Raw genomic sequence first — 27,285 nt, 5'->3', positions numbered from 1 at the left:
TACCAAAGGATTCAGTCTTACAACTCTTTGCGGAGGAAGATATGGACACAGGACAGCACTGCCCCAAAAAATAAATCCAAGACTGAGAAGAGTAAGCACTCATCACTTTAGAAGCCTGACCAACAGATCTACCAAGTCAAAATAATGGCTAAATTCCTAAAGTGGAATTGTTGTGGATTCTGGCAAAATAGTGATGACATAAAAGCCATCCTATAAAAGCTTGCTTTCACTTGCAGGAGACATTTGAAAGTAAATGAAAACCCAATCATAATACATAAGAAGAACTGGGGATATGGATCTGCCTGTGGAGGAGTTGCTATCTGTATGAGCAACCAAATCCCATTTCAACTTGTTCCTCTTTCCACCAATATAGAAGCAGTAGCAGTTTGCCTTACAGTACAGTTTCTTTTAACAGACTGATTTATTTGCCACCTGGGACTGACGTATCCTGTATAGACCTTGATGATCTCATTTTGCAGCTGTCTTCCCCTGTCCTACTCCTACTTCTCTCCAGTTTCAATGGACATAACACCCTGTGGGATAGTGCCGACATTAATAGAAGGGGGGGTGTCATAGAGCATATACTCACTGACAATAACCTTGTCTCTTCTAAATGTGGGAACTAAAACCTTCTTACAAATGCCTACCCATATGTTTTTTTTTTGCCATTAATGTTTCTATTTGCTTCCTTTCTCTCTTCCCATCAGTCAGTTGTAAGGTAGAGAAGAATCCATATGGAAGTGATCATTTCCCTGTGATAACAACCCTCATTGGTGGGAGATCTTGTCTTCCTTTTAGGTTACCATGGTGGAAGATTAATTAGGCTGATGAATACTTTTCAACATTAGATGAATACATTAGATGGTAGAGTTTGACATCATTATAGTGAGTCAGGAGCTGATCAATGATGCAGTTATGATGCAGTCATCACAGAAAATATTGTTCGTGCAGCTGCGACTACCATTCCAAAAACATCTACTCAGTTTCCACCTTTTCCTAAAGCATGTTGGAATGCATAGCAGCAAAATAGGCTCAGAACAAAGCTTGGGGGATATTCCAATGACATCCTACCACAGCCAATCTAATAACCTTAAAATGTGCACAAGCCAAAACATGCTGCATTAGCCTTCAGAGTCAAAAGGAATTGTTGATCCATTTCACATTGTCTATTACCCAGTCCACCAGCACTAAGGTCTGGGATAAAATATGGAAAATGAAGGGTAAATATACATCCTCCCCCCTTCATTTATTCTAGAATATAATGGATGCACTATTGCAGAGGAGCCAGTTGATATAGTTAATGCCAAAAATACCAACTTCACCATGGACAAAACCTTATTTAGGGAATGGACAAACAGTACCTTCAGAATCTCTACAGATTGTAAATTAAAATTTAACTCTCCCACAGCAGACAATATGCTGGTAAATTACATGAACCAGTTGGCTGGTAAATTACATGAACAATATAACTCCATCTGGATCGAATCTTGATATTAGACTTGATATTAAACAGAAATCACCATAACCAAAGAAAATGTAATTCAGGCATTAAATAGTCTCCCAAATAAATACACCTCTGGCCCTGATATGTTCTCCCTTTTCATCATGAAAATAAGCAGTCCATTTATCATTGAGGTCTTGCTACACATAATATAGGGAAATCTTTCACACTGGAGTTATCCACAAAATATGGAAACATTATGTTGTAAAATCCGTGTCTAAAATCAAACATCCAAAAGACAAGAAGGACTTTTGTCCCATCTCTGTAAGCTGTAATTTATTAAAACTGTTTGAGAAGACTCTTCTGCCAATTCTTGTCATGCATTGTGATTCCAAAGAGATCGACTGTGACAAATTTAATGGACATCCTATTTCAGATCCAGACGATTCTGAACACCAAAGTACAAATTAATGCAATCTTTTTAGACATTAAAACCTCTTTCGACAATGTCTTACTCAGTACCTTGAAGGAAATACTTGAAAGGTATTTTAGAATATAGGGAGGCTTAGTAAAAGTCATAATTTCCATCGTCAAACAGAGGCATTTGGGGGTTGAACACAGGACCTTCCAATCTAACCACATCATCTACTGAGGAGTCCCCCAAGGTGGCATCCTTTCTGCCCTATTTTTTGCTGCTGCTTTTGACCCCTTTCTCTCTATGCATGCTGATTGCAGCACTTGCGCAGATGATATAAAACTCTTCATCTCGTCCGAATAGAAGATCTTGACTTTTATCATGAGATTATTGGCCTATCCATAAGCCCAACCAAGTCAAGCTCAAATATCGTTCACCAACATGAAGAACAAAAAGAACATAAGCATATACATCAGTGGTACTAGGGCCCATAAAGTCTCGCATCACACTGATCTAGGGCTTATGTAGGCCTGACCTTCCAATTTTGCCAATATTAAGGCAAAAACTCTGTCAGCAATGTGAGCAATAAGAAACGAAATTACTGGAGTAAACAACCACAAAACTTGCCACTCAGTATATACAAATATGTCTTGTTCTGATTCCCATTTATGCTTTGACATTCTGGTCCTCTGCTTCCCTCACTAACATCAAAAAATATGTGGGTTTCGAGTACTGAATTTTAAGTTAGTTGAACCGTGTTAATGGCCACCCTTTCACCATCTCAAGGTCCATAATGTATGCAAACATTAGTTGCACCCCTTAGAATTATTTGTTTGTGGCAGGAAATCTACACAGCCTCTGTCAGCTCCTCACCAATTGTCTTGATGCCCCAAATGTCCACAGTTTTGTTGCGGGAGGGTGCCTCCATAGCCAGGTGGGAAGGAGCAGCAGTGCGTAGCACATGCTTCTTGGTTAGACCAGGGTTCGAGCCCATCACCACCAAATATGGAGGATGTGGAAAGGTCAGGGAATGACCACTGCATATTCCCGGAGCAATATGGCCTTAGTTGCTAATGCTCCTAAAAACCAAAATAACAAATAACAAGCATCTTGTTGCGGGCCCTGGGCTGTCCCATGTCCTTTGCAATGATGCATGGATTCTGCTAAGAAGCTCATTACACAATTTAACCTTACTTAGAAGATTTTTTTCTGCTGACACCCTCCAAACGTACAACACCCTGAAGATTGGCCAGAACAAGTTCTGTGATGAGAAAGCATACAGATCTCAGAAGATACAGGACATTTACTATCACATACAGCTGTAGCAGTTTCCTGATTATCCACTTCAGGATAGACTCTGTTTAATCCTACTTTGCTCCTCTAGCTGAGGAGAATTCATTTGTTTTAAATTATTATTTGTTTGTATGTATTTTTATGTTTATGTAGTTGTATATATTACGATATGTATTTATGTCTCTACCTTTTGCTTGTGTTACTGTATATCTGTATGTGCTTTATTTGCTCATGTTGGCTGCTATTCATTATATTATTTTATACAACCTAATATTTATATGTGCATATTTTATGTACAATTTGTATGTTTATTGTCTAAGTTGTAATGTACAGCCACTCCCTTACGTAAGAGTTGTGTACCGCAGAACTCTACGTAAGTCAGAATTTCCCTAAATGCTTATGCTGCACTTGCAAATTTGATTGAAGCAAAAAAGAGATGTTCGATCAACATGTAAATAGAATTATTTATTCAATTTTAATCAGAATTAACTCTCCAGCTGATAAGCACGCTGCTGCAAAAGTTGAGTGCTGTGGAAATTTAGAAGGAGTTTTTTCCAACATAACAAATTTTTTCTGCAGCTGCAGAATCAGCACTGGCGACTTCACCGCATACTTTAATGTTTTGGAAAGCAGCACGATGCTAGAACCTATTAAACCACCTGTTGCTTGCCACGAACTTGGCTTTGGGTTCGCCATACTTATCCTTACTATCTTTATAAATACTTCTTGCTTTTGCTTGAATGGCCATTGGACTCGGGGACACTTGCTTCTGAATCTGATTTTTCCATCCATATTATTAAAGCTTTTCCATCTTCAATAGAGCACCTGAACACTGTTTTGTGATCACCGTTGATGTTAAATGCATTGATCCTTTAACATGTTCTTTTATACATGCACTATCCCTTAAAATAGCATTCATTGTTGAAGCAGCGAGACCTAATTCCGTGCAATAGATGACAAACTTTGTCCTGCTTCGTACTTGTTAATTAATCATCTTCATTTCTAAATCAATTTTGTTTCATTTCCTAGCACTGTCAGCACTTGCACTTTCCGTTGGTCTGTTTCCCTTCACCATTGTAATAAGTAAATAGGAATGAAGAGAAGATTCTGAAAATTTATTTGTTTTTTATATGACTGAAGATTTCAGTGAAGATTTTACTGAAGATTTCAGTAATACCATAATGTAAAAACCCACAGAATTCCAGATGTCAGTATTATATCAAATGCAATAAGATTGAGTTTATTACCCATTTATAATAGATTGTGCTAACAGAAAAGCCCAATAAACTGGAAAGTCAAATTGTTTTTATTGTTTTATGGTAGTGACCTCCAGAAGTGTGTTTTAGAAAAATATCACAAAGGCATTCAAAATTGATTCTTATAACTGAACATATGATCACGATGAAAGTGTAGTGTGATTGGCATTATAAAAATGACCTTTTAGAGAGGTAAATAGCTTAGTTATATAGCGAAAATTTCAACTTCCGAGGTCTTGGAACGAATTACCAAAAAAAAAATTTGTTATTGGGTTCACATTATATTTTCATGATGCTTCCTTCCATTTATTCCAAAGGGATGCAAAATACGTTTCCACAATATTTTTAAGTTTGCACCAGCTGACAAAAACTTGCGTAAAGTCAAATTTCAGTAAGTCAAGTATTATATAAGCCGGGGAGTGGCTGTACAAATGAACCCCCTAGTTGAAGGCTCTTCAGGAGTGAAGCATATACAATAAATTGAGATAATAATAAATAATGCTCTTGGGGAAACATTTTCTACCATCTCTGTGATATCATCCTGTTCCCCAGAGTTCCTGGTTCCAAAACGTAAAAATGAAGAACAGGCACTTAATTTCACATCAAAGGGCCTTTACCTCAACAATAGGCTGTTAACTGTACATGAGCTGAAAAGAGCTCTAACCCTTTAAGGCAAGTGCTGTTGGACCAGATGGCATTCATCAGGAAATGATTAGTTACCTCTCTCAGAAATCTGTGAATCATCTGCTCTTTCTGTATGACAGAATCTTTATTGAAGAGCAGTTCCAGATGCCTGATGCAAGGTAACCCTTCTTGCTTTTGCTAAGCCAGGTAAGGAACCTAAACTTCCTTCCAACTATCAACCTATTGCTCTGACTAGCTGTTTGTGCAAATTCCTGGAGAGAATGGCTAATGCTCATTTTATATGGTTTTTAGAATTGAATGACTTCTCCAGCATTCAGTGTGGCTTCTAAAAAAAAACAGATCCACTCTGGACTATTTAATCGGACTGGAAACATTCATTCGGGATGCTTTCTTAAAACAAGAACATGTGGTGTTGGTTTCATAACATCTAACGTGGAGAAAGCATGTGACACCACGAAATTGGAGATTTGCATAGCCTCAGTCTCACAGGTCATCTGTTTTTATCAAAAAATTTTATCCAATCCAAGTTCGTGTATAATCCTCTCTCTCTCTCTCTCTCTCTCTCTCTCTCTCTCTCTCTCTCTCTCTCTCTCTCTCTCTCTCTCTCTCTCACCCCTTTTGCCAAGAGGAGAGAGTACTGCAAGGATCAGTATTAAGTACTATGCTTTTTGCCATCAAAGTAAATACTATCACAGAACAACTTCCTCCAACTATAAACAGTGCCTTCTATGTTGATGAATTTAGCATATTTCCTCAGTCAGTGCAACATAAGGGCAACTGCAACAAACTATTGATTGCCTCAATTCCTGGGCATTGACTAATGGATTCAGGATTTTGCCACAAAAGACTGTGTACATTTTTGTCATAAGCTTAATCTTCATTCTGAAACTGAATTGAGGCTTGGACAAAAAGCAGTGATAGACAAAATTCTTGAGACTGGTAGTATATGATAAAAATTTGACCTTTCTCAGACATATCTGTTAACTCCATAGAAAGTGCACGAGAGGACTGAATATTCTCTGTGCTCACTTGCTCTCCTGTACTTCTTGGGGTGCAGACTGATGCACCTTACCATGTATCTATTGTGTGCAATTCAACTAGATTACGGTCCCAGGTATTCACATCAGTCATCCCTATCTGTCATTGGGCTATGTGTAATGTTACAGGAGCATTCTGAATGTTTCCTGACCAGAGCTTATATGTGGAAGCAAATGAACCACCATTATCACTTCAGTGTAAATAGTTCTCTTAAGTATGCCTTAAACTCAAATCCCTGCCAGACCACCCTATGTAGAAATCCATTTTTGAGCCACAGTGAGAAGAGGGCAATTGGCAGTCGTCAGACTGCCAATTGCCCTTTTTGTATTCATGTCCACGTGCTACTCCAAGATTTGGATATCATGGTAGACATGATTACCCAAATCCCAAGGCAAACCTTTGGCATTCTCACATTCCAGTATGTGACTTTTTTCTTAAGAACTGGGTAGAGTCTGATACTCCATCTATGTACCTCCATCTTTTAGAAAATACAGCTGTAGTTACAGGCTCCGAAAAAAACGATAAGTGTTTGCTTTTTATTTACATAATTGTTATTTTATATTGTACTTAATACGTAGTCTTATAGTTATAATTACGCTGGTTATTTTTATTTTAATTTATATAAACAGTTTTTGTAGATATACGTAATACTTTATATACGTAAAACCGTTATTTCGTTTGAATCTTGCAGGCACTGTTTTTGTATATATTGATAGGGAATTCAAATTTTTAATTGTTAGAGCTACCTAGCTACCACAGGAACTAGTATAATTATAGAAACAGTAATACGCTTCACTGTTTCTATTAGATAGCGTAGTATTGACATTTAATTAATTTAATTTATTGATCTTATTAATTTAAAATATCATGCCCCAAACTAGAGCAGCAAAGCAACAGGCACAAAGTGGCAGGAATGCTGTGACTCGGGGGAGAACTGAGGGGGGCGATTCTCCAACGCATCACAGCCTAAAAAAATGTGCAACTTGTGAAATGTGTGCCGAACTATCTGGAACGGAACATGATATTGCCACAGGGGATGTCTTTGTGTGTGCGTGATGTAAGCAGTGTAAGGAAATCAGCCGACAACTCAGCGTTGTTATGGGCCTATATGAGAGTTTGAAGGACAGGGTGGATGCCCTCGAAAGATATAAATTGAGGGGCCCATCAGGCTCTCAGCTGCCCACATCAATGCCAGAGCTTGCACTTGGTCATTACACAACGCAGCGGCAACCCCCCAAGGCAGAATGCGCTGGTCCCACAGGAACTAGTAGTTGTTGGTGACTCTATTGTCAGGGAAACGAGAAACCTGCTTTGTAAAAAGGATAGGTGGAACAGGACCAGGGTATGTCTGCCAGGGGCAAAGGTTGATGATATTGTAGAGCAGATATCATCTTTTAAGGGCAAAAAGGTGATATAGTTGTACACGTTGGCACTAATGATATCAAGAGTAGGAGACTGGCAGAATTACTTAACAAGTACAGGTCACTGATGAAAAAAAGCCGTGAATTAGGGTTGGATTTGAAAGTGTCTGCAATTCTGCCCAGACACGATAGGAGGGAGTATATGATGAGAGCCTTGTCGATCAATTCGGCCCTGGAAAGATTGTGCAAGGCTCAAAGGATAGAATTTTTTTCAGCCTGGACTGTACTTGTTAACAGGAGAGACTGCTTCTACAGGGATGGGATACACTTAAATAGAAAGGGTGCAAGAATATTTGCTGATGCTATTGAGGCAGTGTTGGGTGGGTCAGAAAACTGATAACTTTGGGGGATACAAGGACTAATAGTTTAACAGTAGCCGTAGGCAGAGGTGAAGGTGATTCTTGCACAACTTCTATTAGAATAAGTAGCGACCTGGAGCGAGGGGTGTTGGGAGGTTCAGGGATGGGTGGCAGTCATCGTGAAACAGGTGGGTATATGGGATGTGTTAGAGTAACTAAGAATAAGAATAGGTGCATGTATACCAGTGCTAGAAGTATAGTAAATAAATTTGATGAATTTGAAGTGTTGGTCAAGACATCAAAGGCGGATATTGTTGGGATGTCAGAAACGTGTTGTCACACAGATATAAGGAATGCCGAACTGGAATTTGGGGAGTACAATGTGTACAGAAAGGATAGACAGGATAGGAAGGCAGGAACTGTTATGCTGTTAATTAAGAAAAACATAAAATCAAAAGAAGTGCATCCAGTTGATATAGATGAACAGTGCACTGTTGAGTCAGTTTGGTGTGACATAAGCACTGCGAAAGCAAAAATAAGAGTAGGAGGCCTAATGACTCGAATGAGTACAATGAACAATTGTACAGAGAAATAGTGGGCTAGTAAATCGGAATGTCTTATAATGGGGATTTTAACTTCCCAGATATTGACTGGAACTTGTGGGTTGGGCACTCACACACTATTCAGACTTTTGTGGATTTATTGGATGATTGTTTTCTGCAGCAGCATGTTCGAGAGGCAACCAGAGTAAGTAATACTCTTGATCTGGTTATCAGCAGTGATCATTCATGTATTAGGAATTTGCAGATAAAAGAACCACTAGGTGGCAGTGATCACAGTGTACTGACGTGGGATTTACTTAAACATTTAATTACCATCAGGGGTAAAGGAAAGGGTTTTTGCTTCCGTAAAGGCGAGTACAGTGGTCTCCGACAGTTTTTAAATTCTCTACAGTGGGATCAACTGACGATGTTACCAACAGTAAATTCTAAGTGGGAAGCATTCAAGGAATTAATCGTGGAAGCTGCTCAAAGTTTCATACCTATTAAGAAATATTGTTCGAGGTTTAGGCCTAAATGGTTATCTAATGAACTAATGAGACTCGTAACAGAGAAGAAAAATGCATGGGATGCATATAAATTATCAAGCGACTCAGAAGCCTATAGCAGATATAAGTTAATCTGTAATCAGGTCACAAAGGAGGTTCGGCAGGCGAAGGCAGATTATGAGAAATCCTTAGCAAAAGATGCTAAAAAAAACAGCAAGGATTTCTTTACTTATATAAACTCTAAAAGGAAGGGAATGAATCTGATTGGTCCACTTCATATCGATGGTTCGACTGTTGATGATCCTGCTCAGATAGCAAACAAACCTGAATGAGTATTTTGCATTTACATTCACACATGAGGAATTATTAAGGTTTGAAAATGGCAGAAGGTTATCAAATTGTAGCAGGATACTTAATGATTTTGTAATAACTGAGAGCAAAGTGGAAGAGAAACTGTTGAAGTTAAACGTAAGAAAAGCACCTGGAGTGGATGGGATCTATCCAGTTATATTAAAGGAGGCGGCAAAGCAACTAAGAAAACCCTTAGCCATAATTATGAGAGCATCCTTGGACTCAGGGGAGGTTCCCACGGACTGGAGATGTGCAAATGTATCCCCAATTCACAAAGGGGTATCTAAGGGTGACACAAGTAATTACAGACCAGTTAGTTTAACTTCTGTTCCGGGTAAAATAATGGAGTCGCTGGTTAAAGATGCATTGCAGGATCATCTAGACAAGATTGCAGCAGTAATTCAGACTCAGCATGGGTTTGTTAAGGGAAAGTCTTGTCTGACAAATTTGATAGGATATTATGATGTGGTTACAAAGGAACTGGACGCAAAAAATAATTTTGATATCATATATTTGGATTTCAGGAAAGCTTTTGACACTGTTGCGCATGGAAGACTATTGTACAAATTGGAGAAGAATGGTATTAAGGGTAAGTTGCTACAATGGATAAAAGGATGGTTAAGTGCGAGAAGACAGAGGGTGGTAATCAATGGGTGCTGCTCTTCTTGGACTAATGTTATTAGTGGAGTCCCACAGGGTTCGGTGTTAGGTCCACTGTTGTTTTGTATATTTATCAATGATATTGATGAAGGTATATCAGGCTTAATGTCGAAGTTTGTAGATGATACAAAGGTTGGCAGGGTTGTTAATGACAGTAATGGCAGTGTGCTACTGCAACAGGATCTAGATTATTTTGGCAGATGGGCTAAGAAGTGGCAACTGAAGTTTAACCTTGACAAATGCAAAGTACTGCATATGGGTAGAAGTAACCCCAGAGAAACGTACCAACTGTGTGGTACTACACTTAAGGTGGTAGAAAATGAAAAAGACCTGGGAGTAATTGTGCAGTCAGATATGAAGTTTTCTGAGCAATGCAGACAGGCTGCCAGGGCAGGTCATGGGGTTTTGTCAATGATATATAGGAATTTTGCTAGCAGGGAAAAGGAGGTGATTATCCCTCTGTATAAGGCAATGGTCAGGCCACACCTTGAGTACTGCGTACAGGTCTGGAGGCCTCATTTTAGGAAGGATGTAGATTTACTTGAACGTGTACAGAGAAGGGCAGCAAGATTGGTGATGGGAATGAAGGGATCCTCTTATCGAGAGCGGCTTAAGTTCTGCAAATTGCAGTGGCTGGAAACTAGGCACCTGCACAGTGATCTGATTGAGGTGTATAAGGCCTTGAATGGGTTCAGCACGCTGAATTCTGATGGGATCCTTCCACTTGTTCAGATTACGAACCTAAGGGGACATAAATTCAAATTAAAAAAGGACAGATGTAGAATAGATGTGCAGAAATTTGCCTTTAGCCAGCGGGTGGTTAATTGCTGGAACAAACTTCCATCTGTCGTTGTGGAAGTTGATAGGTTGAATAAATTTAAGGAGGAATTGGACAGGCATTTGGAGGAAATGGTGTGTTTTTTTTTTTTTTTTTTTTTTGGCTGATGCTGCATAAGCTCATACATTTGCTTTCTTGCATCACATGCCACTACTACTACTACTACCTGCAGCTCTATGCAGCACACCAAGCTGAACATTCTGACTTTTTGCTAGTATACACAGAAGACTTGAAGTTGGAATCGTGCAGGATCTGCTGTTGGCTTTCCAACAGCAGATCCTGCTGACACTACTATATGTCAGCAGATTCTCCCCAAATGTAGCTTATATACTGCAGAGCTGCATGCTATAGAATTAGTATGGGATCACATTAGGGCCTGCCAGTACCGATGGCTTATTATATATTCTGTTTCTCTGAGTACATCACAGGCTTTATTAACGTTGAGATATAATTCTCATCGGGTTTAGCAGAAGATTCTCTCTCTCTCTCTCTCTCTCTCTCTCACTCACACACACACACACACACACACATACACACTGGGATTAGGGAAAATGATTTGGCCGTACTACAGCTAGCCAAATCAGTGATTCCTAGCAATCATCATGGCCTGTCAGTCTCTTGTACAGACTAACAGGCAAATAATACACAAGATTCACTCTCAATGGCAGAATTTATAGAATGGGCAGACTTCAAATAAATTTCATCAGATAAAGCCTATAATTAAACCGTGGCAGTCTAGTCTGCACAGGCATCATAAAGAGGAAGTTGTTCTTTTCGTGAGCAGCATATGACACCGTCATTTGACACATTCCTTTTTTGCTGAGGGGTGGTGACCCTCCTATGTGCGAGTCCTGTGATGCCATTTTATCCATTAAACAGCTTTTAATGATATACATTTTACCGCTTTTAATGCTCTGCCTGAGCCTTATTCATTTAGATTTTATCCTACGGTGACATGTCCAAGTTTGCAGACAATACAAAAGTTGGCAGGGTTGTTAAGGACACTATAACAGTACACTGCTGCAAAAGGATCTAGAAAAGTTGAGCAGGTGGGCTGAGAGGTGGCAAATGAAGTTTAACATTGACAAATGTAAAGTACTACATATGGGAAGCAGTAACCCCAGAATAACGTATCAACTCTGTGATACTACACTGACAGTGGTAGAGAATGAAAAGCACCTGGGGGTAATTGTGCAGGCAAATATGAAGTTTTCTGAACAGTGCAGACAGTCTGCAATAGTAGCTCATGTTGTCAATGATATACAGGAATTTTTCTAGCAGGGATAAGGAGGTGATTATCCCCTTGTATAAGGCAGTGGTCAGGCCACACCTTGAGTACTGTATACAGGCTGGAGGCCTCATTTTAAGAATGGTAGAGCTGTTGGAATGAGTACAGAGAAGGGCAACAAGATTAGTGAATGGAATGAAGGTTTGCTCTTACAAAGAAAGGCTTAAGTTTTGCAGATTACAGTGTCTGGAGAGTAGCACCTGCGAGGTGATCTGATTGAGGTGGATAAAGCCTTGAATGGTTTGAGCATGCTCAATGCTGATGGGATTCTTCCTCTTGCTCAGAATAATCACCTGAGAGGGCATAATTCAAATTGAGAAAAGACAGTTGTAGGATAGATGTGCAGAAGTTTGCCTTTAGCCAGCGGATAGGTGATTGGTGTACCAGACTTCCATCTTTTGTTGTGGAAGTTGGTAGCCTAAATAAATTTAAGGCTGAGCTGGACAGGTATTTGGAACGAATGGAGGGGTGAAATGGGAGCGGTTTTATTTTTTAAAGTTTATTTATTCTTTTATTTTTCCTTCTGGTCTCTGTCAGGTCGGCTATGATGTATACGTATACCTTTTACGTGTACATCATAACAGAAACAGAGACCTGGCTTATTGCAGTGACTCCTACGATTTTTGCTGCCGACCCCCATCAAAGTAGTTAAAGTCCTTGGACCCACAGCCCTAGGTACTTACAATAATTATATTAACTGCATTTTATTTCTGGTAATTTGTTTTTTAGCATACAGGTTCTCTCAATTCTTCCATGGTTATTACACCTGATAGCTCAACTCCCCTACCAAATACACAAATAATTACATTTTTGTCTATTTTTTATTATAGTTGCCGGTTTTTTCTACATTTACTGTAGTACCTCGGATCCATAACCCAGTCTTTATATATTTTTTTCAAAATTTTTTAAATTTTAACTTCTCATTCCTGTTTACTAAGACTTTCAGTAATTTCATGCATCTTTATCATTTTATATATCAGGAGTGGCCAACTTAATTTGTTATGTGATCTACTTTTTTTCCTTAAAATGTGCCGCAATCTACTATCTCAAAAATTTCATTGCCCAAGATTAAAAAAGTTAACACATATTGAAAAATTTTTATAAATTTTAAAATTCAATACAATTCAGAATTCTTATTTTAAATTCATACATATTTAAAATTTTAATTTATGCAAAGTTTGTGTTTTCATGTCATCTGCCAAGCTTTCAAAATCGGGGATATACTGTGATAAAGCCAACCGTAAAAAGCTTCTGTATGCAAGTCCGTAAGAGCACAGCGATTCTTCGTCTTTGTTTGTTTCAAATACGAAAAGGCCGATTCACATAGATATGTGGAACCAAAACAGGAATTTAAAAGTTCACTGCATTTTTTTACATTTGGGTACTTTTCTCGACAAACATATTTCCAAAACTCTTTTTCTGATGATCTGGCTTTTAGGAAGATATCGTTTTGCAATGTAATAATTTTATTTTCAAGTAATATTTTTTCTCCATGTGAAAAATCGCAGCGATTTTTTTCTGCAATTTGTTTCGTATCTAAGTTGACATTAAATGCATAAGAAATATATTAAATAATGTCTTCAATTGTTTTAAAATCACTGAATCTGGTTTCAAAATCGTCCATAACATTCTCAATTTCAGAAACATATTTCTCACTATTAAATTCAAAAACAGGATATATTTGCAAAATGGTCGAATTTTTTTTCTTTGAGATCCTTAACCATTGCCAAAAATTGATATTTATATGCAGAAATACTACTAATCATGTCACCCACATTTTTATTTTTTCCTTATAATTCCAAATTCAGATCACTTAATTTACTGGTAAAATCTGCCAAAAAAGCCAGATAACAAAATCACTCCATATCTTGTAACTGCTGATAATCATCTCCTTGATCAACAAATTTTTTAATTTCATTCAGCAAATTTCGAAATCTCTGTAGAAACTTACTCTGACTCAGCCACCTCACATCTGTGTGTAATATCAGATCTGGTTCTTTTTCATCGAGTTGCATTTTGAAAAGCCTTCTTTGAAGAGATCGTTCTCTGATGGAATTCACAATTTTGAAAGCGATGTCCATAGCACTTTTAGTATTTAATCTTTTGCTGGCTTACACTTGTTGGTGGTTGATACAGTGGTAACTCAAAAAATCTGGGAATTCATTATCCTTTTGGCACAATGCGACGAATCCGTTAAGATTCCCATTGCTTTAGCTCCATCTGTTGTTACTGATATGAGCTTAAATGGTGGTAATTTAATTTTTTCAATAAAATGTTTGAATAAGTTAAAGATATCAAGACCTCTAGTTCCTTCTTCTAGTTCATTCTCTCTAGTGGCAGAATCATCGAAAACCATACGAATAAAAACGAGCAACTGAGCTGTATGACTGATGTCTGTAGATTCATCCAGTTGTAAAGAAAAGGACACATGATTAACAATATGAGCACACAATTGTTCGCTCACATTTTTACTCATTTTTTCGATGCGTTGCATCACAATATTTCAAGATAATTGCAGATCCTGAAGAGCACTTTTAATTTCATTTTTGTTCTTAAAATTTTCAAAAAGAGAATCTGTTATTTCTAAAAATATGTCTTTGATGAATTGACCATCAGAAACTGATTTGCATTATTGGCTTGGGTAAAGAAAGCCTGCACGAGAACGACGAGAAACGTCGGATAACTTACATGGAAAATTAGCTTCCCAATACGGCACTAGCGCTGCTCAGTCTGGAGCAGAAATTGAGAAGGATATATTGATTGATGGTAGGCGTGGCAAAAGATGAAATTATTGGTGGTGGGTGCGACAGACAAGCTACTGTGTAGTCATTGGTTGGCATTATGATGTGTATTTACCAGTAAAGAACGGTGCATAATAGTTTTGTAATGAACGATGAACAGGTAATAGTAGCGATGAATCTTTTAAAGATGGAAGAAATTTGTAAGGAAAATAAAACGTTGCTTGATTTTTTGATGAAAACTAAATTGATAAGACTGAAATTGTACTGTTTTAAGCGCAATGATTATTTTCAACTAATTGAATCATGAACAGAGTCATGTGGAAAGTTGTGGTGTTGCAAAAAATGTTCTTCATGAGTTTCTTTATTGAAATATACTTTTATGGAAAATACAAAAGTTTAATTGAAAAAGATAATGTACATTATATACTTTTGGTCAACGTGCATGCCAGTAACTAAGACAGCATTCCATCTGGAAATTTCAAAAGTGACAGCAATTAAGTTTTATAAAAATCTAAGAGATATTTGCGGATTGCAGTTAATAAAAAAACCCATTAAGTTGGGTGGATCGGGGGAAATTGTAGAAGCAGACGAATATTGGTAAAACCAAAACATCACAGAGGACAAAATTTTTAACTGCTAAGAAGGAATGGGTGTTTGGTGTGTTTGAAAGAGAATCTAAATTCGTCTTCATGAAATTGATAAAAAATCTGAAAGCAAAAACTCTTTTGCGCATTATTAGAAAAGTAGTGAAGAAAAATACTACCATCATAACAGATGAATGGTGTGCATATAGCCGTATTACGGCCTTAGAAAAAAAGAAGTACAAACATTGTACTTCTTTTGTACAATTGAAACACAAGGAACATTTTGTAGATCCACATACAGGAGCACATACGAATAATATCGAAGCCCAGTGGAAGAAACTAAAAAGTGTAAATAAAGGAGTAAATGGCAGCTGTAAACATATGTTGATGGGTCACATTAATGAATATCTGTGGCATCAAATTTATGATAAAAATCATGTAGATACTTTTCACAATATTGTTACTCAAATTGCGAATAGCTATTCAGGTCCAACTGTATGATTTGTACTCATGAATTTTTTTTCTGAGAAAGTTTCGTTCTGTTCATTCTTATGTTCTTCATTGTGTTTTTTTTTTTTTTTCTCTCTCTCATTATTAAAAGCAGATTTTTGGAGTTGATGAGTGCTTTTACTGTATTATTGATTTAGGTTTGGTTACGAAAAAAGGAAAAAGTTTCTTTGTTTTTCATTGTATTTCATAACCTGAGCTTAAATGGTAGGTTAGGAAATAAAAGTAAAGGTTTCCTTGTATTTCGCGACCTAAACTTAGCATTAGCATTAGTAGAGGCATTTGATGCAAGAAAGCAAGCTTATGCAGCATCAGCCAAAAAAAAAAAAAAAAAAAAAAAAACCACTTCCACTTCACCCCTCTGTTCGTTCAAAATACCTGTCCAGCTGAGCCTTAAACTTATTTAGGCTATCAACCTCCACCACAAGGAATGGAAGTCTGTTCCACCAACCAACCACCCGCTGGCTAAAGGCAAATTTCCGCACGTCTATCCTACATCTGTCTTTCCTCAATTTGAATTTATGCCCTCTCAGGTGATTATTCTGAGCTAGAGGAAGAATCCCATCAGCATTGAGCATGCTTAAACCATTCAAGGCTTTATACACCTCTATCAGATCACCTCGCTGGTGCCTAGTCTCCAGACACTGTAATTTGCAAAACTTAAGCCTTTCTTCGTAAGAGCACCCCTTTGTTCCATTCACTAATCTTGTTGCCCTTCTCTGTACTCGTTCCAGCAGCTCTACATCCTTCTTGAAATGAGGCCTCCAGACCTGTATACAGTACTCTAGGTGTGGCCTGACCATCGCCTTATACAATGGAATAATCACCTCCTTATCCCTGCTGGAAAAATTCCTGTATATCATTGACAATACTCCATGAGCTACTCTTGCAGCCCGTCTGCACTGCTCAGAGAACTTCATATCTGCCTGCACAACCACCCCCAAGTCCCTTTCATTCTCTACCACTGTCAGTGTTGTACCATAGAGTTGATACGTTGCTCTGGGGTTGCTGTTTCCCATGTGTAGTACTTTACATTTGTCAATGTTAAACTTCATTTGCCACCTCTCAGCCCATCTGCTCAACCTTTCCAGATCCTGTTGCAGAAGCATAGTGTCAGTAGTGTCCTTGACAACCCTGCCAACCTTTGTATCGTCTGCAAACTTGGACATTAATCCCGATATACCATCATCAATATCATTTATAAATACAGAAAACAATAATGGACCCAACACTGAGCCCTGAGGGACTCCACTAATAACATCAGTCCACGATGAGCAGTGTCCATTGATTACCACTCTCTGTCTTCTCCCCCTCAACCACCCCTTTATCCATAGCAGCAATTTGCCTCCAATGTCACACTGCTCCAATTTGTGTAGCAGTCTTCCATGTGCAACAGTATCAAAAGCCTTTCTAAGATCCAAGTATATAATATCAAAGTTATTCCCTGCATCCAGTTCTTTTGTGACTGCATCATAGTATCCAATCAAGTTGGTCAGGCAAGACTTCCCCTTAACAAAACCATGCTGTGTCTGAGCTATAACTGAAGTCTTGTCTAAATGATCCTGCAGTGCGTCTTTAACCAGTGCCTCCATTAATTTTCCTGGAACAGAAGTCAAGCTCACAGGTCTATAATTACTTGTGTCAGCCTTTGATCCTCCTTTGTGAATTGGGGTCACATTTGCACATTTCCAGTCTATGGGTACCTCCCCTGAGTCCAAGGAAGCTCTCATAATTATGGCTAAGGGTTTGCTTACTTCCTTTGCTGCCTCCTTTAATATAACTGGATAGATCCCATCCACCCCGGGTGCCTTTCTTGTGTTTATCTTCAACAGTTTCTCCTCCACTTTACTCCCAGTTATTTCAAGATTCTGTAACTTACTGCTAGAGTTGAATACACCTCTGGCATTCCCCTCGCTGAATAACTCCTCATGTGTGAATGTCGATGCAAAATATTCATTTAGTTTGTTAGCCACCTGAGCAGGATCCTCAACACTTGACCCATCAATATCAAGTGGACCAATCTGATTCATCCCTTTCCTTCTAGAGTTTACATAAGTAAAGAACTCTTTGCTGTTTTTCTTTGCATCCCTTGCCAAGGATTTCTCGTAATCTGCCTTCGCCTGCCTAACCTCCTTTGTAACTTGGTTGCATATCAACTTGTATCTATCATAGGCTTCTGTGTCATGTGTTAATTTGTAAGTATCCCATGCATTTTTCTTCTCTGCCATATGCCTCATTAGTTCATCTGACATCCATTTTGGCCTAAACCTTGAACAATATTTCTTAGTTGGTATGTAAAGCCTAGTAGCTTCCAAGATAAGTTCTTTGAATGCTTCCCATTTTGAATTTGCTGTTGGTAACATCATCAGTTGGTCCCACTGTATAGAATTTAAATACTGTCTCAGTCCATCGTAGTTGCCTTTACGGAAGCAATAACCCTTCCCTTTACCCCTAATGGTAGTTACCTCTTTGAGTAAATCCCACTTCAGCACACTGTGATCACTGCCACCTAGTGGTTCATTTATCTGCAGATTCTTAATGCATGAAGAATCACTGCTGATAATCAAATCAAGAGTATTACTCCCTCTAGTTGCCTCCCGAACATGCTGATGTAGAAAACAATCATCCAATAAATCCACAAAAGCCCTGCTAGTGTGTGAGTATCCAGCCCCCAAATTCCAGTCAATATCTGGGAAATTAAAATCTCCCATTATAAGACACTCTGATTTACTGGCCCACTCTATTTCCCTGTACAGTTCCTTATTATACTCATCAGAGTCATTAGGCCTATAGCACACTCCTACTCTCAATTTTGATCTCCCAATGCTTATGTCACACCAAACTGACTCCACACTGCACTGTCCAGCGATGTCGACTGGCTTCACTTCCTTGGTTTTTATGTGTTTCTTAACTAATAGCATAACACCTCCCCCCTTCCTATCCTGTCTATCCTTTCTGTAGACGTTGTACTCCCCAAATTGCAGTTCCGCATCCCTTATATCTGTGTGACACCACGTCTCTGATATCCCAACAATATCTGCCTTCGATGTTTTGAGCAATACCTCAAATTCATCAAATTTATTTACTAAACTCCTAGCATTGGTGTACACGCAAGTATACCTGCACCTGTTTCTATTCTTAGCTACCCTAACACAACCCATGTGTTTACTTGTACCACAATGGCTCCCAGCAGTCTCTGAAATACCATGCATCTTGTTTTTCAGGCTTCTGCTCATTCTAATAGAAGCAGTGCAAGAATCTCTTTCACCTCTGCCAGTGGCTACTGTCAATCTATTGGTCTTTGTCTCCCCCCAAGCTAGCAGTTTTCCGACCCACCTAACACTGCCTCGATAGCATCAGCAAATATTCTTGCACCCTTTCTATTTAAGTGTATCCCATCCCTGTAGAAGCAATCTCTCCTGTTAACAAGTACAGTCCAGGCTGAAAAAAATTCTACCCCTTGAGCCTTGCACAATCTTTCCAGGGCCGAATTGATCGACAGGGCTCTCATCATATACTCCCTCCTATCGTGTCTGGGCAGAATTGCAGACACTTTCAAATTCAACCCTAATTCTCGTCTTTTGTTCAACAGTGACCTGTACTTGTTAAGTAATTCTGCCGGTCTCCTACTCTTAATATTATTAGTGCCAACGTGTACAACTATATCACCTTTTGTGCCCTTAAAAGATGATATTCGCTCTACAACATCATCAACCTTTGCCCCTGGCAGACATACCCTGGTCCTGTTCCACCTATCTTTTTTACAAAGCATGTTCCCCGTTTCCCTGACAATAGAATCACCAACAACTACTAGTTCCTTCGGGACCAGTGCATTCTGCCTTGGGGGTTGTCTCTGTGTCACGCAATGCCCAAGTGCAAGCTCTGGCGTTGATGTGGGCAGCTGAGAGCTTGATGGGCCCCTCAATTTAGTTTCTTCGAGGGCATCCACCCTGTCCTTCAAGCTCTCATATAGGCCCAAAAGAACGTCGAGTTGTTGCCTGATATCGTTACACTCCTTGCATCGCGCACACACAAAGACATCCCCCTTGGCAGTATCAAGTCCCGTACCCGATTGCTCTGCAAACATCAAGCAAACAGTGCATTTTATAAGGCTGTGAGTCAGAGGACAACTGCCCCCCTCAGTTCTGCTCTGAGCCACAGCACTTCCATTAGCTTGAGCCTTTTGCTTTGCTGCTCTGGTCTGAGTCATGATTCTATTAATTTATTAATTAATTATGTTATGTTATTAATTATATTACGTTTGTAATCTAAGTCGTTATATGTATTTATTTAAACGTACAATTTAACTGCTAACGAAGTTCAACTAACGCTATCTAGTACGGTATATAACCTACGGTATATCTAGTACGGTATTACAATGGCGGGAAAGTTAATAACTTAAACGTTAGTTTGGGAAATAATAGAAAAAGAAAGAAAGATTCTTTATATATATATATATATATATATACTGAAAGAACGAACAGGAGTTTCAGCTGTTAAATCTTCTTCCTCAGCTTCTGCACACTTTGCCAATTTCAGTGAGGTCTTCATTTGTGAGCTCTCCATGGTTTACTTGAAGCAGATCAGTGACATCAGTTGTAGAAGCCTCAAGCTGCATTTGGTTAGCAACATTTATGACTACTTCTGTTTCATTTTGAATGATCTCTGCTGGTTCTTGAAATTCTTCAAAGTTATCAATAAACTGATGACAGAGTTTATTCCAAACACACTTCATGTTTTTCTCTGTAATTTTGTCCCACACTCATTTTGTTATTTTGATTGCATCTAAAATATGGTTTTCTTTCAAAATTCTTTAAGAGTTGGACTCCCTCCTTATCTCTGCCTGAACAAATAAACGTATGCACAGTAGTACTGTATTACATAGCAACGCGTGTGTTTTGAAATGCATTATTTATAACTGTTTAGCATTTATTTATTGCAATTAATGTTAATATTTTTGATTTTGTTGATACTTTGAAGAAAAGAATTTGTAAACCCAGGAACTCATAAAGTGGGAACTGCCTGTATTTGAATACTCAAATTTGTTCATTGGAATATATGTACCTTTGAAAACTGTGTGTGTGTGTGTGTAAAATTTAAAAAAAAAATTAAAAAATTAGACAATTATTGAATCCTTGGATTTCATGGAACACTAGTTGGGTTGAAACCACTGATTAAAAATATATTATTTTCTTTGTAATCTGAAAAAAAAAAAAAAAAATTCAGACATTCTCTGTTTCAGGTTAGTAACTGTTCCTGTGATGTTACTTGCTCATAACTATTCCCAAGTAAGCCTTCATGTGACGATTAGTAGTGTGAGCCAGCTTTCAAGGTATTTCTCTCTAGCTAATTATAACTTGAATAAGTCATTTTTGTTGTTGTTTTAAATGTAATTACAGTTTCAATTTCTTTAATTTTTATTTTATTTTTAAGAGAGAAAGTATCTTTAATTGTAACATGGATAAACCATATGCAAATAGCAAACTTCATGTTGCAACAGCCCATCATGACATATTGGTCAGAGGTAATATTTGAATACAAGGATATGCTTTAATTTATACCTGAACAGTGTTAATGTATGCATTGTGTTATATTTCATTTGCTTTAGCAAAGGTCATGATTTATAAAATTCATAATTTATAACAAAACAATGAACAAAATGCAACTTCTATGCTATTTCATTTCTATAATCTCCCTCCCCCCGCTAATCAGTGCATGATATTACAAATAATATCCAGTATTTCAGGCAATTATTATTTCTTTTAAAAATTTGAAATAATGAACAAGTCAGTTAATGTACAGACTATTATATTTCAGTTTTTTTTTTTTTTTTTTTTATGAAAACCCCAAACACAAGAGGTATTAGAACCTATAGTACTTGAAACCATGCTTGGGTTGGAGGTTGAGAAGATGAAAGAAGATATTTCTTGACATTAGACTTTAACTTCTGTAGACTGTAATTTTCAGGAAATATGTATGAAGGAAGGTTCTTTCAGAAAACGGCAGTTGAATAAATAAATGAGGAAGATGAAAAGTTGGTTCTGTGAGTTTGAAGTTGGACAGTAAATGGATGTTGGCTGGTGGCAGCACATGTTCGGCCTGTTTTGAAAGAGGAGAGCAGGAATAATAGAAGCCAATTCAGAAGAACAGCGCCCATGGAAGTATCTATAGAAAAGGCATACAGCAGAAACAGTACATCTATGAGACAGCGAGTGGAAAGACTCTGTTAGAGAGGAGTCATTAATTAACCTAACTGCCCTCTTCTGAATGGAATCTAGAAGCCCGAGAGAGGTTTTGGGGGCACCACCCTAGATGTGGGAACAATATTCCATGGTAGGGCGGATTTGGGATTTGTACAGAGTGAACAGCTGTTTGGAAGAAAAGTAACGCCGAGAGTGAAAGAGAAAAGCAAGTTTTTTCGATGCAGAGGAAGCAATATTTGTAATGTGCTTGTGCCAAGAGAGATTAGAAGTCAGGATAATCCCCAAAAGAGATATCAACTTGCCTAGAAATCAGAGTGTCACCAAAGGTAAGGACAGGAGCAGAAGAATCCTTTTTGCGAGATATAAGACAAGACTGAGTTTTAGAAGGATTGAAATCAACTAAGTTGTCTTTGCCCCACTGGAGAGGCACCTCCGTAGCCAGGTGGGCAGGAGCAGCAGTAGCACACGCTTCTTGATTAGACCGGAGTTCGAGCCTGTGTCCACCAAATACGGAGGATGTGGAAAGGTCAGGGAATGACCACCGCATATCCCCGGAGCAATATGGCCTTAGTTGCTAATGCTCCTAAACAACAAACTTTCGTAACGAAAGGCAAAAGAATTTCTATTCTATTGCCTCACTGGAGAATTACCTGGGAATCACTATATAAGGAGTTGGTAGTGGATATTCGAGATATTGAAGCTGATTGAGCAGGATAAGGTTTCACAAAATGGAAAGTGGAATGCAATGTTCTAGCACATCGACAAAACTATGGATAGGATTTCCAGTCAATGGAAGAAGGTCATTAATATACAAGAGGAAAAGAGTAGGGGAAGAACTGAACCTTCGGGGACACCAGCATTTGTGGAGAAGTCAGAAGACAGAGAGCCATCTACCATCACCCTCAGTGAGCGATCAGAGAGAAAACTGGATAACCAATTACAAAAAACAGTTGGCAAACCATAAGATGGAAGCTTATTTAGAAGACCTTTATGCCAAACACAATCGAAAGCCTTTGAGATGTCAAGAGCAATTGCTTCTGTTTCACTGAACTTTTCCATTGAATTTGTCCATAAGTGGGTAACATAAGCCAGAATATCACCAGTGTATCGACACTGACAGAATCCATACTGGCGAACATAGATCAAACAGAAGGTTTCTAGGTAGTTTGAGTTGGCGGTTAATTGATTTCACCATTACTTTAGAAAGAGTAGAAGTAATTGCAATGGGATGATAATTGGATGGGAGGGATTTGTCACCCTTTTTAGGAACTGCCTGGATATGAACAAATTTCCAAACAGAAGGAAAAACACCTGTGGAATGATAAAGTGAGAAAAAGGCGACAAAGAACAGGAGTAAGTTCAGGAGTGCAGGTTTTGAGAACAAGTGGAGAAATACCATCAGGACCTGGAGCTTTCTTAGCATCAAGACTCGTCAAAATCCTTCTGACATCCTTTTGACGGAAGACCACAGGAGGCATTGAATGGAGAGTGTTGGGAATGGTGGGAGGTGTTTTACCAAGAACATTAATGCATGAGTTGGAAGAAAAATGGGATGCTAGCAGGTCAGCTTTATCCTTGGCTGAAGGGACAGCCAAGGATAAAGCTGAACCATCTGGTTTTGACAGAGGTGGAAGCAAAGATGGGCCAAAGTTGCAGCCAATAGCTTTGGCAAGAGACCAGAATGCTTGGCTACCATTAGGGCAAGAAGCAAGTTTTCTACTCTTAGCCTGTTCAAAATCTAGTTTGGACTGATTAATAACTGTTTTACAATTGTTGTGAGCTTTGGTGTAGGCAGAAAATGAAACTGAAGAATTGGAAACAACCCAATTACGATATGCAACATTCTTCTCTTGAACAGCCTTATCACATTTATTGGAAAACCAAGGTTTAGATAAAGGACGAGATTTTAAAGTTGAGTGTGGAATAAAGGATTCCATTCCTACAGGAATAACTTCACTGACACGATCTGAGCAAACGTTGACATTAGAAGTTTTGAAACAGTAATCCAACCAAGGAAGAGAAGAAAAGAAATCTCGCAGATCATCCCATTTTACATTCTTGTAATGCCAAACAACATGAGGTTGGGAATAGTCATGAGATAATGGCTCCATTGGAGAAGAGACAGTCAACAAGTTGTGATCTGAAGTGCCTAAAGGACCTCTCACTTCGACCATGTACTTAGAAGGGTTGTTTGTGAGAAAAAGATCAAGCGTGTTGGCTGTATGGTTAAGATTGTCCGGTATTCTTATGGGTAAATGAACCATCTGTGCAAAGTCATTAGCAATTGCAAAAGCCTCAGCATCTCAGCCAGCTGGGTCGGTGTGACTAGAAAACAGAAGCCAGCTGGAGTCGTGAACATTAAAATCACCTAGGAAAATTACCTCACTGTTAGGAAAGTTGGACTGGAGGAAGTCAAAGGGCTCCAAATGATTAGTGGAGTTGGAAGAACGTTAGAGACAACAGATGAATTTGACATGAGGTAGAAAGATTTTAAGCCAAAGAAGATCGAAGAGAGGAGATTCCAAATTACCAAGTCTCTAACAGGGAATATCGGAATGCACATATGCACAAGTATCACCTTTGAGGTGAAAGGAATCATACAGCGAATAATTTGGTCAACTGAGATTTGCAGTAGTTGAATCAACCGATAACTGAGATTCTGTCAGAAAAATTACATGGGGTTTGGCAGACTGCAAGTGGAAATGGACATCATTGAGATTAGAATTGAGACCACATATATTTGTGATATGAACTAGGAAGTGATTGGGAATTTTAGATCTTGATCTTTTTGCAGATAAGCTCACTCTATTAGTTTGACAATTTGTGGCATATTGAGTAAGGAGAAAAAGTGGGGGGGGGGATATGCTGTATGAAGTAATGAAATTTTTGGATATGATTACACATGGTAAGAATATACCCAGATCCTTAACATAACATGGCCTCGACAATGCCCCCCCCCCCCCCCCCCGCATACACACTACTCGGACTCCCTCCAGACACTATATGGCAGAGTAGAGGTAGCAAGATTATACACTAGCTGATCCGGAAGCCTCCTAAAGAGTTTCCAATGGGTTTGGTACAGTGTACTAACTTGTTAACTAAGTTGCATTAGCAAAGGGTAATAATTCATGATTTGTAACAAAAAAAAATTTTTTTTATCCATTTCATTTCTACCATATTCCCCCCCCCTCAAAATCTATGCATACCAACCAAAAATAATATCCAGTACTTCAGCTATAATATACAGTATATGGATAGCCTAATATAGGCTATCCATATATTGTATATTATAGGAATTCTCCCCGAGAATTCCTGGGAAACCCAAAAACAATTTCCCAAGAAATTGAGATTTCTTTGATTTTTGTTTTTGTAATATACAGACTGCTACGTTGTTTATTTTAAAATGCTAAATTTTCTAAATGCTTCCAACTTCTCCAATAATGATGGTGTTCTCCCACTCTTTTCCTCTTGTATATTAATGACCTTCTTCCAGTGACTGGAAATCCTATCCATAGTTTTGCTGGTGGAATTTGGTGAAATGCACGTTGCATTCCACCTTCCAGTTTGTGAAACCTTGCTCTGCCCCAACAGCTTCAACTTCTCAAATATCTGCTACCAATTTCATAAATGTTGATCTCCAGGTAATTCTCCAATGGGGCAAATATAACTTAGTTGATTTCAATCCTAAAATTCAGTCCTGTCTTATATCTCGCAGAAATTATTCTTCTGCCCCTATGCATATCTTCGATAACACTCTGATTTCTAGGCATATACGTCTATTGGGGATTACCCTGACTTCTAATCTCTCTCTCTCTCTTGGCATAAGCACATTAGAAATATTGCTTCCTCTGCATCTAAAAAACTGATTTGTTTTCTCTTTTCTCTCAGCATTACTTTTCTTCCAAACAGCTGTTCACCCTGTACAAATTGCAAATCTGCCCTACCATGGAATATTGTTTACACATCTGGGGCAGATCCATCAAAACCTCTCTCAGGCCTCTAGATACCAAAATAGGGCAGTTACGTTAATTAATGACTCATCTTTATCATATTACCTCCACTCTCTGTCTCACAGACATTCTGTTTCTGTTGCATGCCTTTTCTTTCATGGGCACTTCTTCTGAATTGGCTGCTATAATTCCTGTTCTCTCTTTGAATGCAGTCTGAACACATTCAGCAACCAGTGAACATCCATTTATTGTCCAGCTTCAAACTCACAGAGCCAACTTTTCTTCTTCCTCATTAATTCATTCAACTTCCATTTTCTTGAACGTATTACCAGAAAATTACAATCTCCAAAAGTTCAAGTCTAATGTCAACAAATATGTTCTTAAATTTTCTCAACCTTCAGCCCATGCTTGGTACACTATAAGTTTTAATACCTTTCATTTGGGGTTTTCATAAAAAAGTATAAATAAAATAAAATACGTTTTTAATACAGAACATGAATTTTTTTTTGGTGATTTTTAAACTTTTTGTGTGCTAAACTCAGATTTAAAAAATATACATTCTTCAACATAAAAAAAAAATGGATTGTTCACAGTTGTCTTTAGCATTAGCATTAGTAGAGGCATATGACTCAAGAAAGCAAGCTTACATACGATTAGCCAAAATAAAAAAATAAAAAATCCCTTCCCATTTCACCTATCCACTCACTCCAAATGTTGTCTAGTTCTGCCTTTAACTTATTTAAGTTGTTGATCTCCACTACAACAGATGAAAATTTGTTCCAGCTATCAACCACCCGCTGGCTAAAGACATATTTCCATACATCTATTCTACAATTGTCTTTAATCAGTTTGAATTTATGTCTCCTCAGGTAAGTAATCTGAGCAAGAAGAGAAATCCCATCAGCATTGAGCTTGCTCAAACCATTCAAGGCCTTATACACCTCAATGAGATCACTTTGCAGGTGCCTAGTCTGCAGATGCCGCAATTAGCAGAACTGAAGCTTTTCTTGGTAACAGCAACCCTTTGTTCCACTCACCAATCTCGTTGCCTTTCTCTGTACTCGTTCCAGCAGCTCTACATCCTTTCTGAAATGAGGCCTGCAGACCTGTATGCAATACTTAGTGTGGCCTGACCATTGCCGTACACAAGGGCACAATCATCTCCTTATCCCTGCTAGCAAAGTTCTTGTATATCATTGACAAGACACAATAAGCTACTGTTGCAGCCTGTCTGCACTGCTGTCATATCTGACTGCACAATTACCCCAGGTGTCCTTTTCATTCTCCACTATGTTGTGTATAGTACC

The 27,285-nt window shown here is 38.4% G+C and overlaps 1 protein-coding gene across 3 annotated transcripts in view; it reads left to right on the top strand.

Moving 5' to 3' along the window:
• Positions 1-27,285, top strand: part of l(3)76BDm (trafficking protein particle complex subunit 8 homolog l(3)76BDm) — a 582,307-nt gene that overhangs the window by 540,752 nt on the left and 14,270 nt on the right. For all 3 annotated transcript variants that reach the window (XM_090380612.1, XM_090380611.1, XM_090380610.1), the window contains one exon: positions 21,068-21,157. In XM_090380612.1, the coding sequence (XP_090236738.1) occupies positions 21,068-21,157 (90 nt within the window). The remainder of the gene's footprint in view (positions 1-21,067; positions 21,158-27,285) is intronic.

Source organism: Mastigoproctus giganteus, chromosome 9, assembly GCF_048544385.1.
Source record: "Mastigoproctus giganteus isolate SK-2022 chromosome 9, ASM4854438v1, whole genome shotgun sequence".
Classification (NCBI taxonomy): Eukaryota; Metazoa; Arthropoda; class Arachnida; order Uropygi; family Thelyphonidae; genus Mastigoproctus; species Mastigoproctus giganteus.
This window is presented reverse-complemented; position numbering and strand designations above follow the sequence as displayed.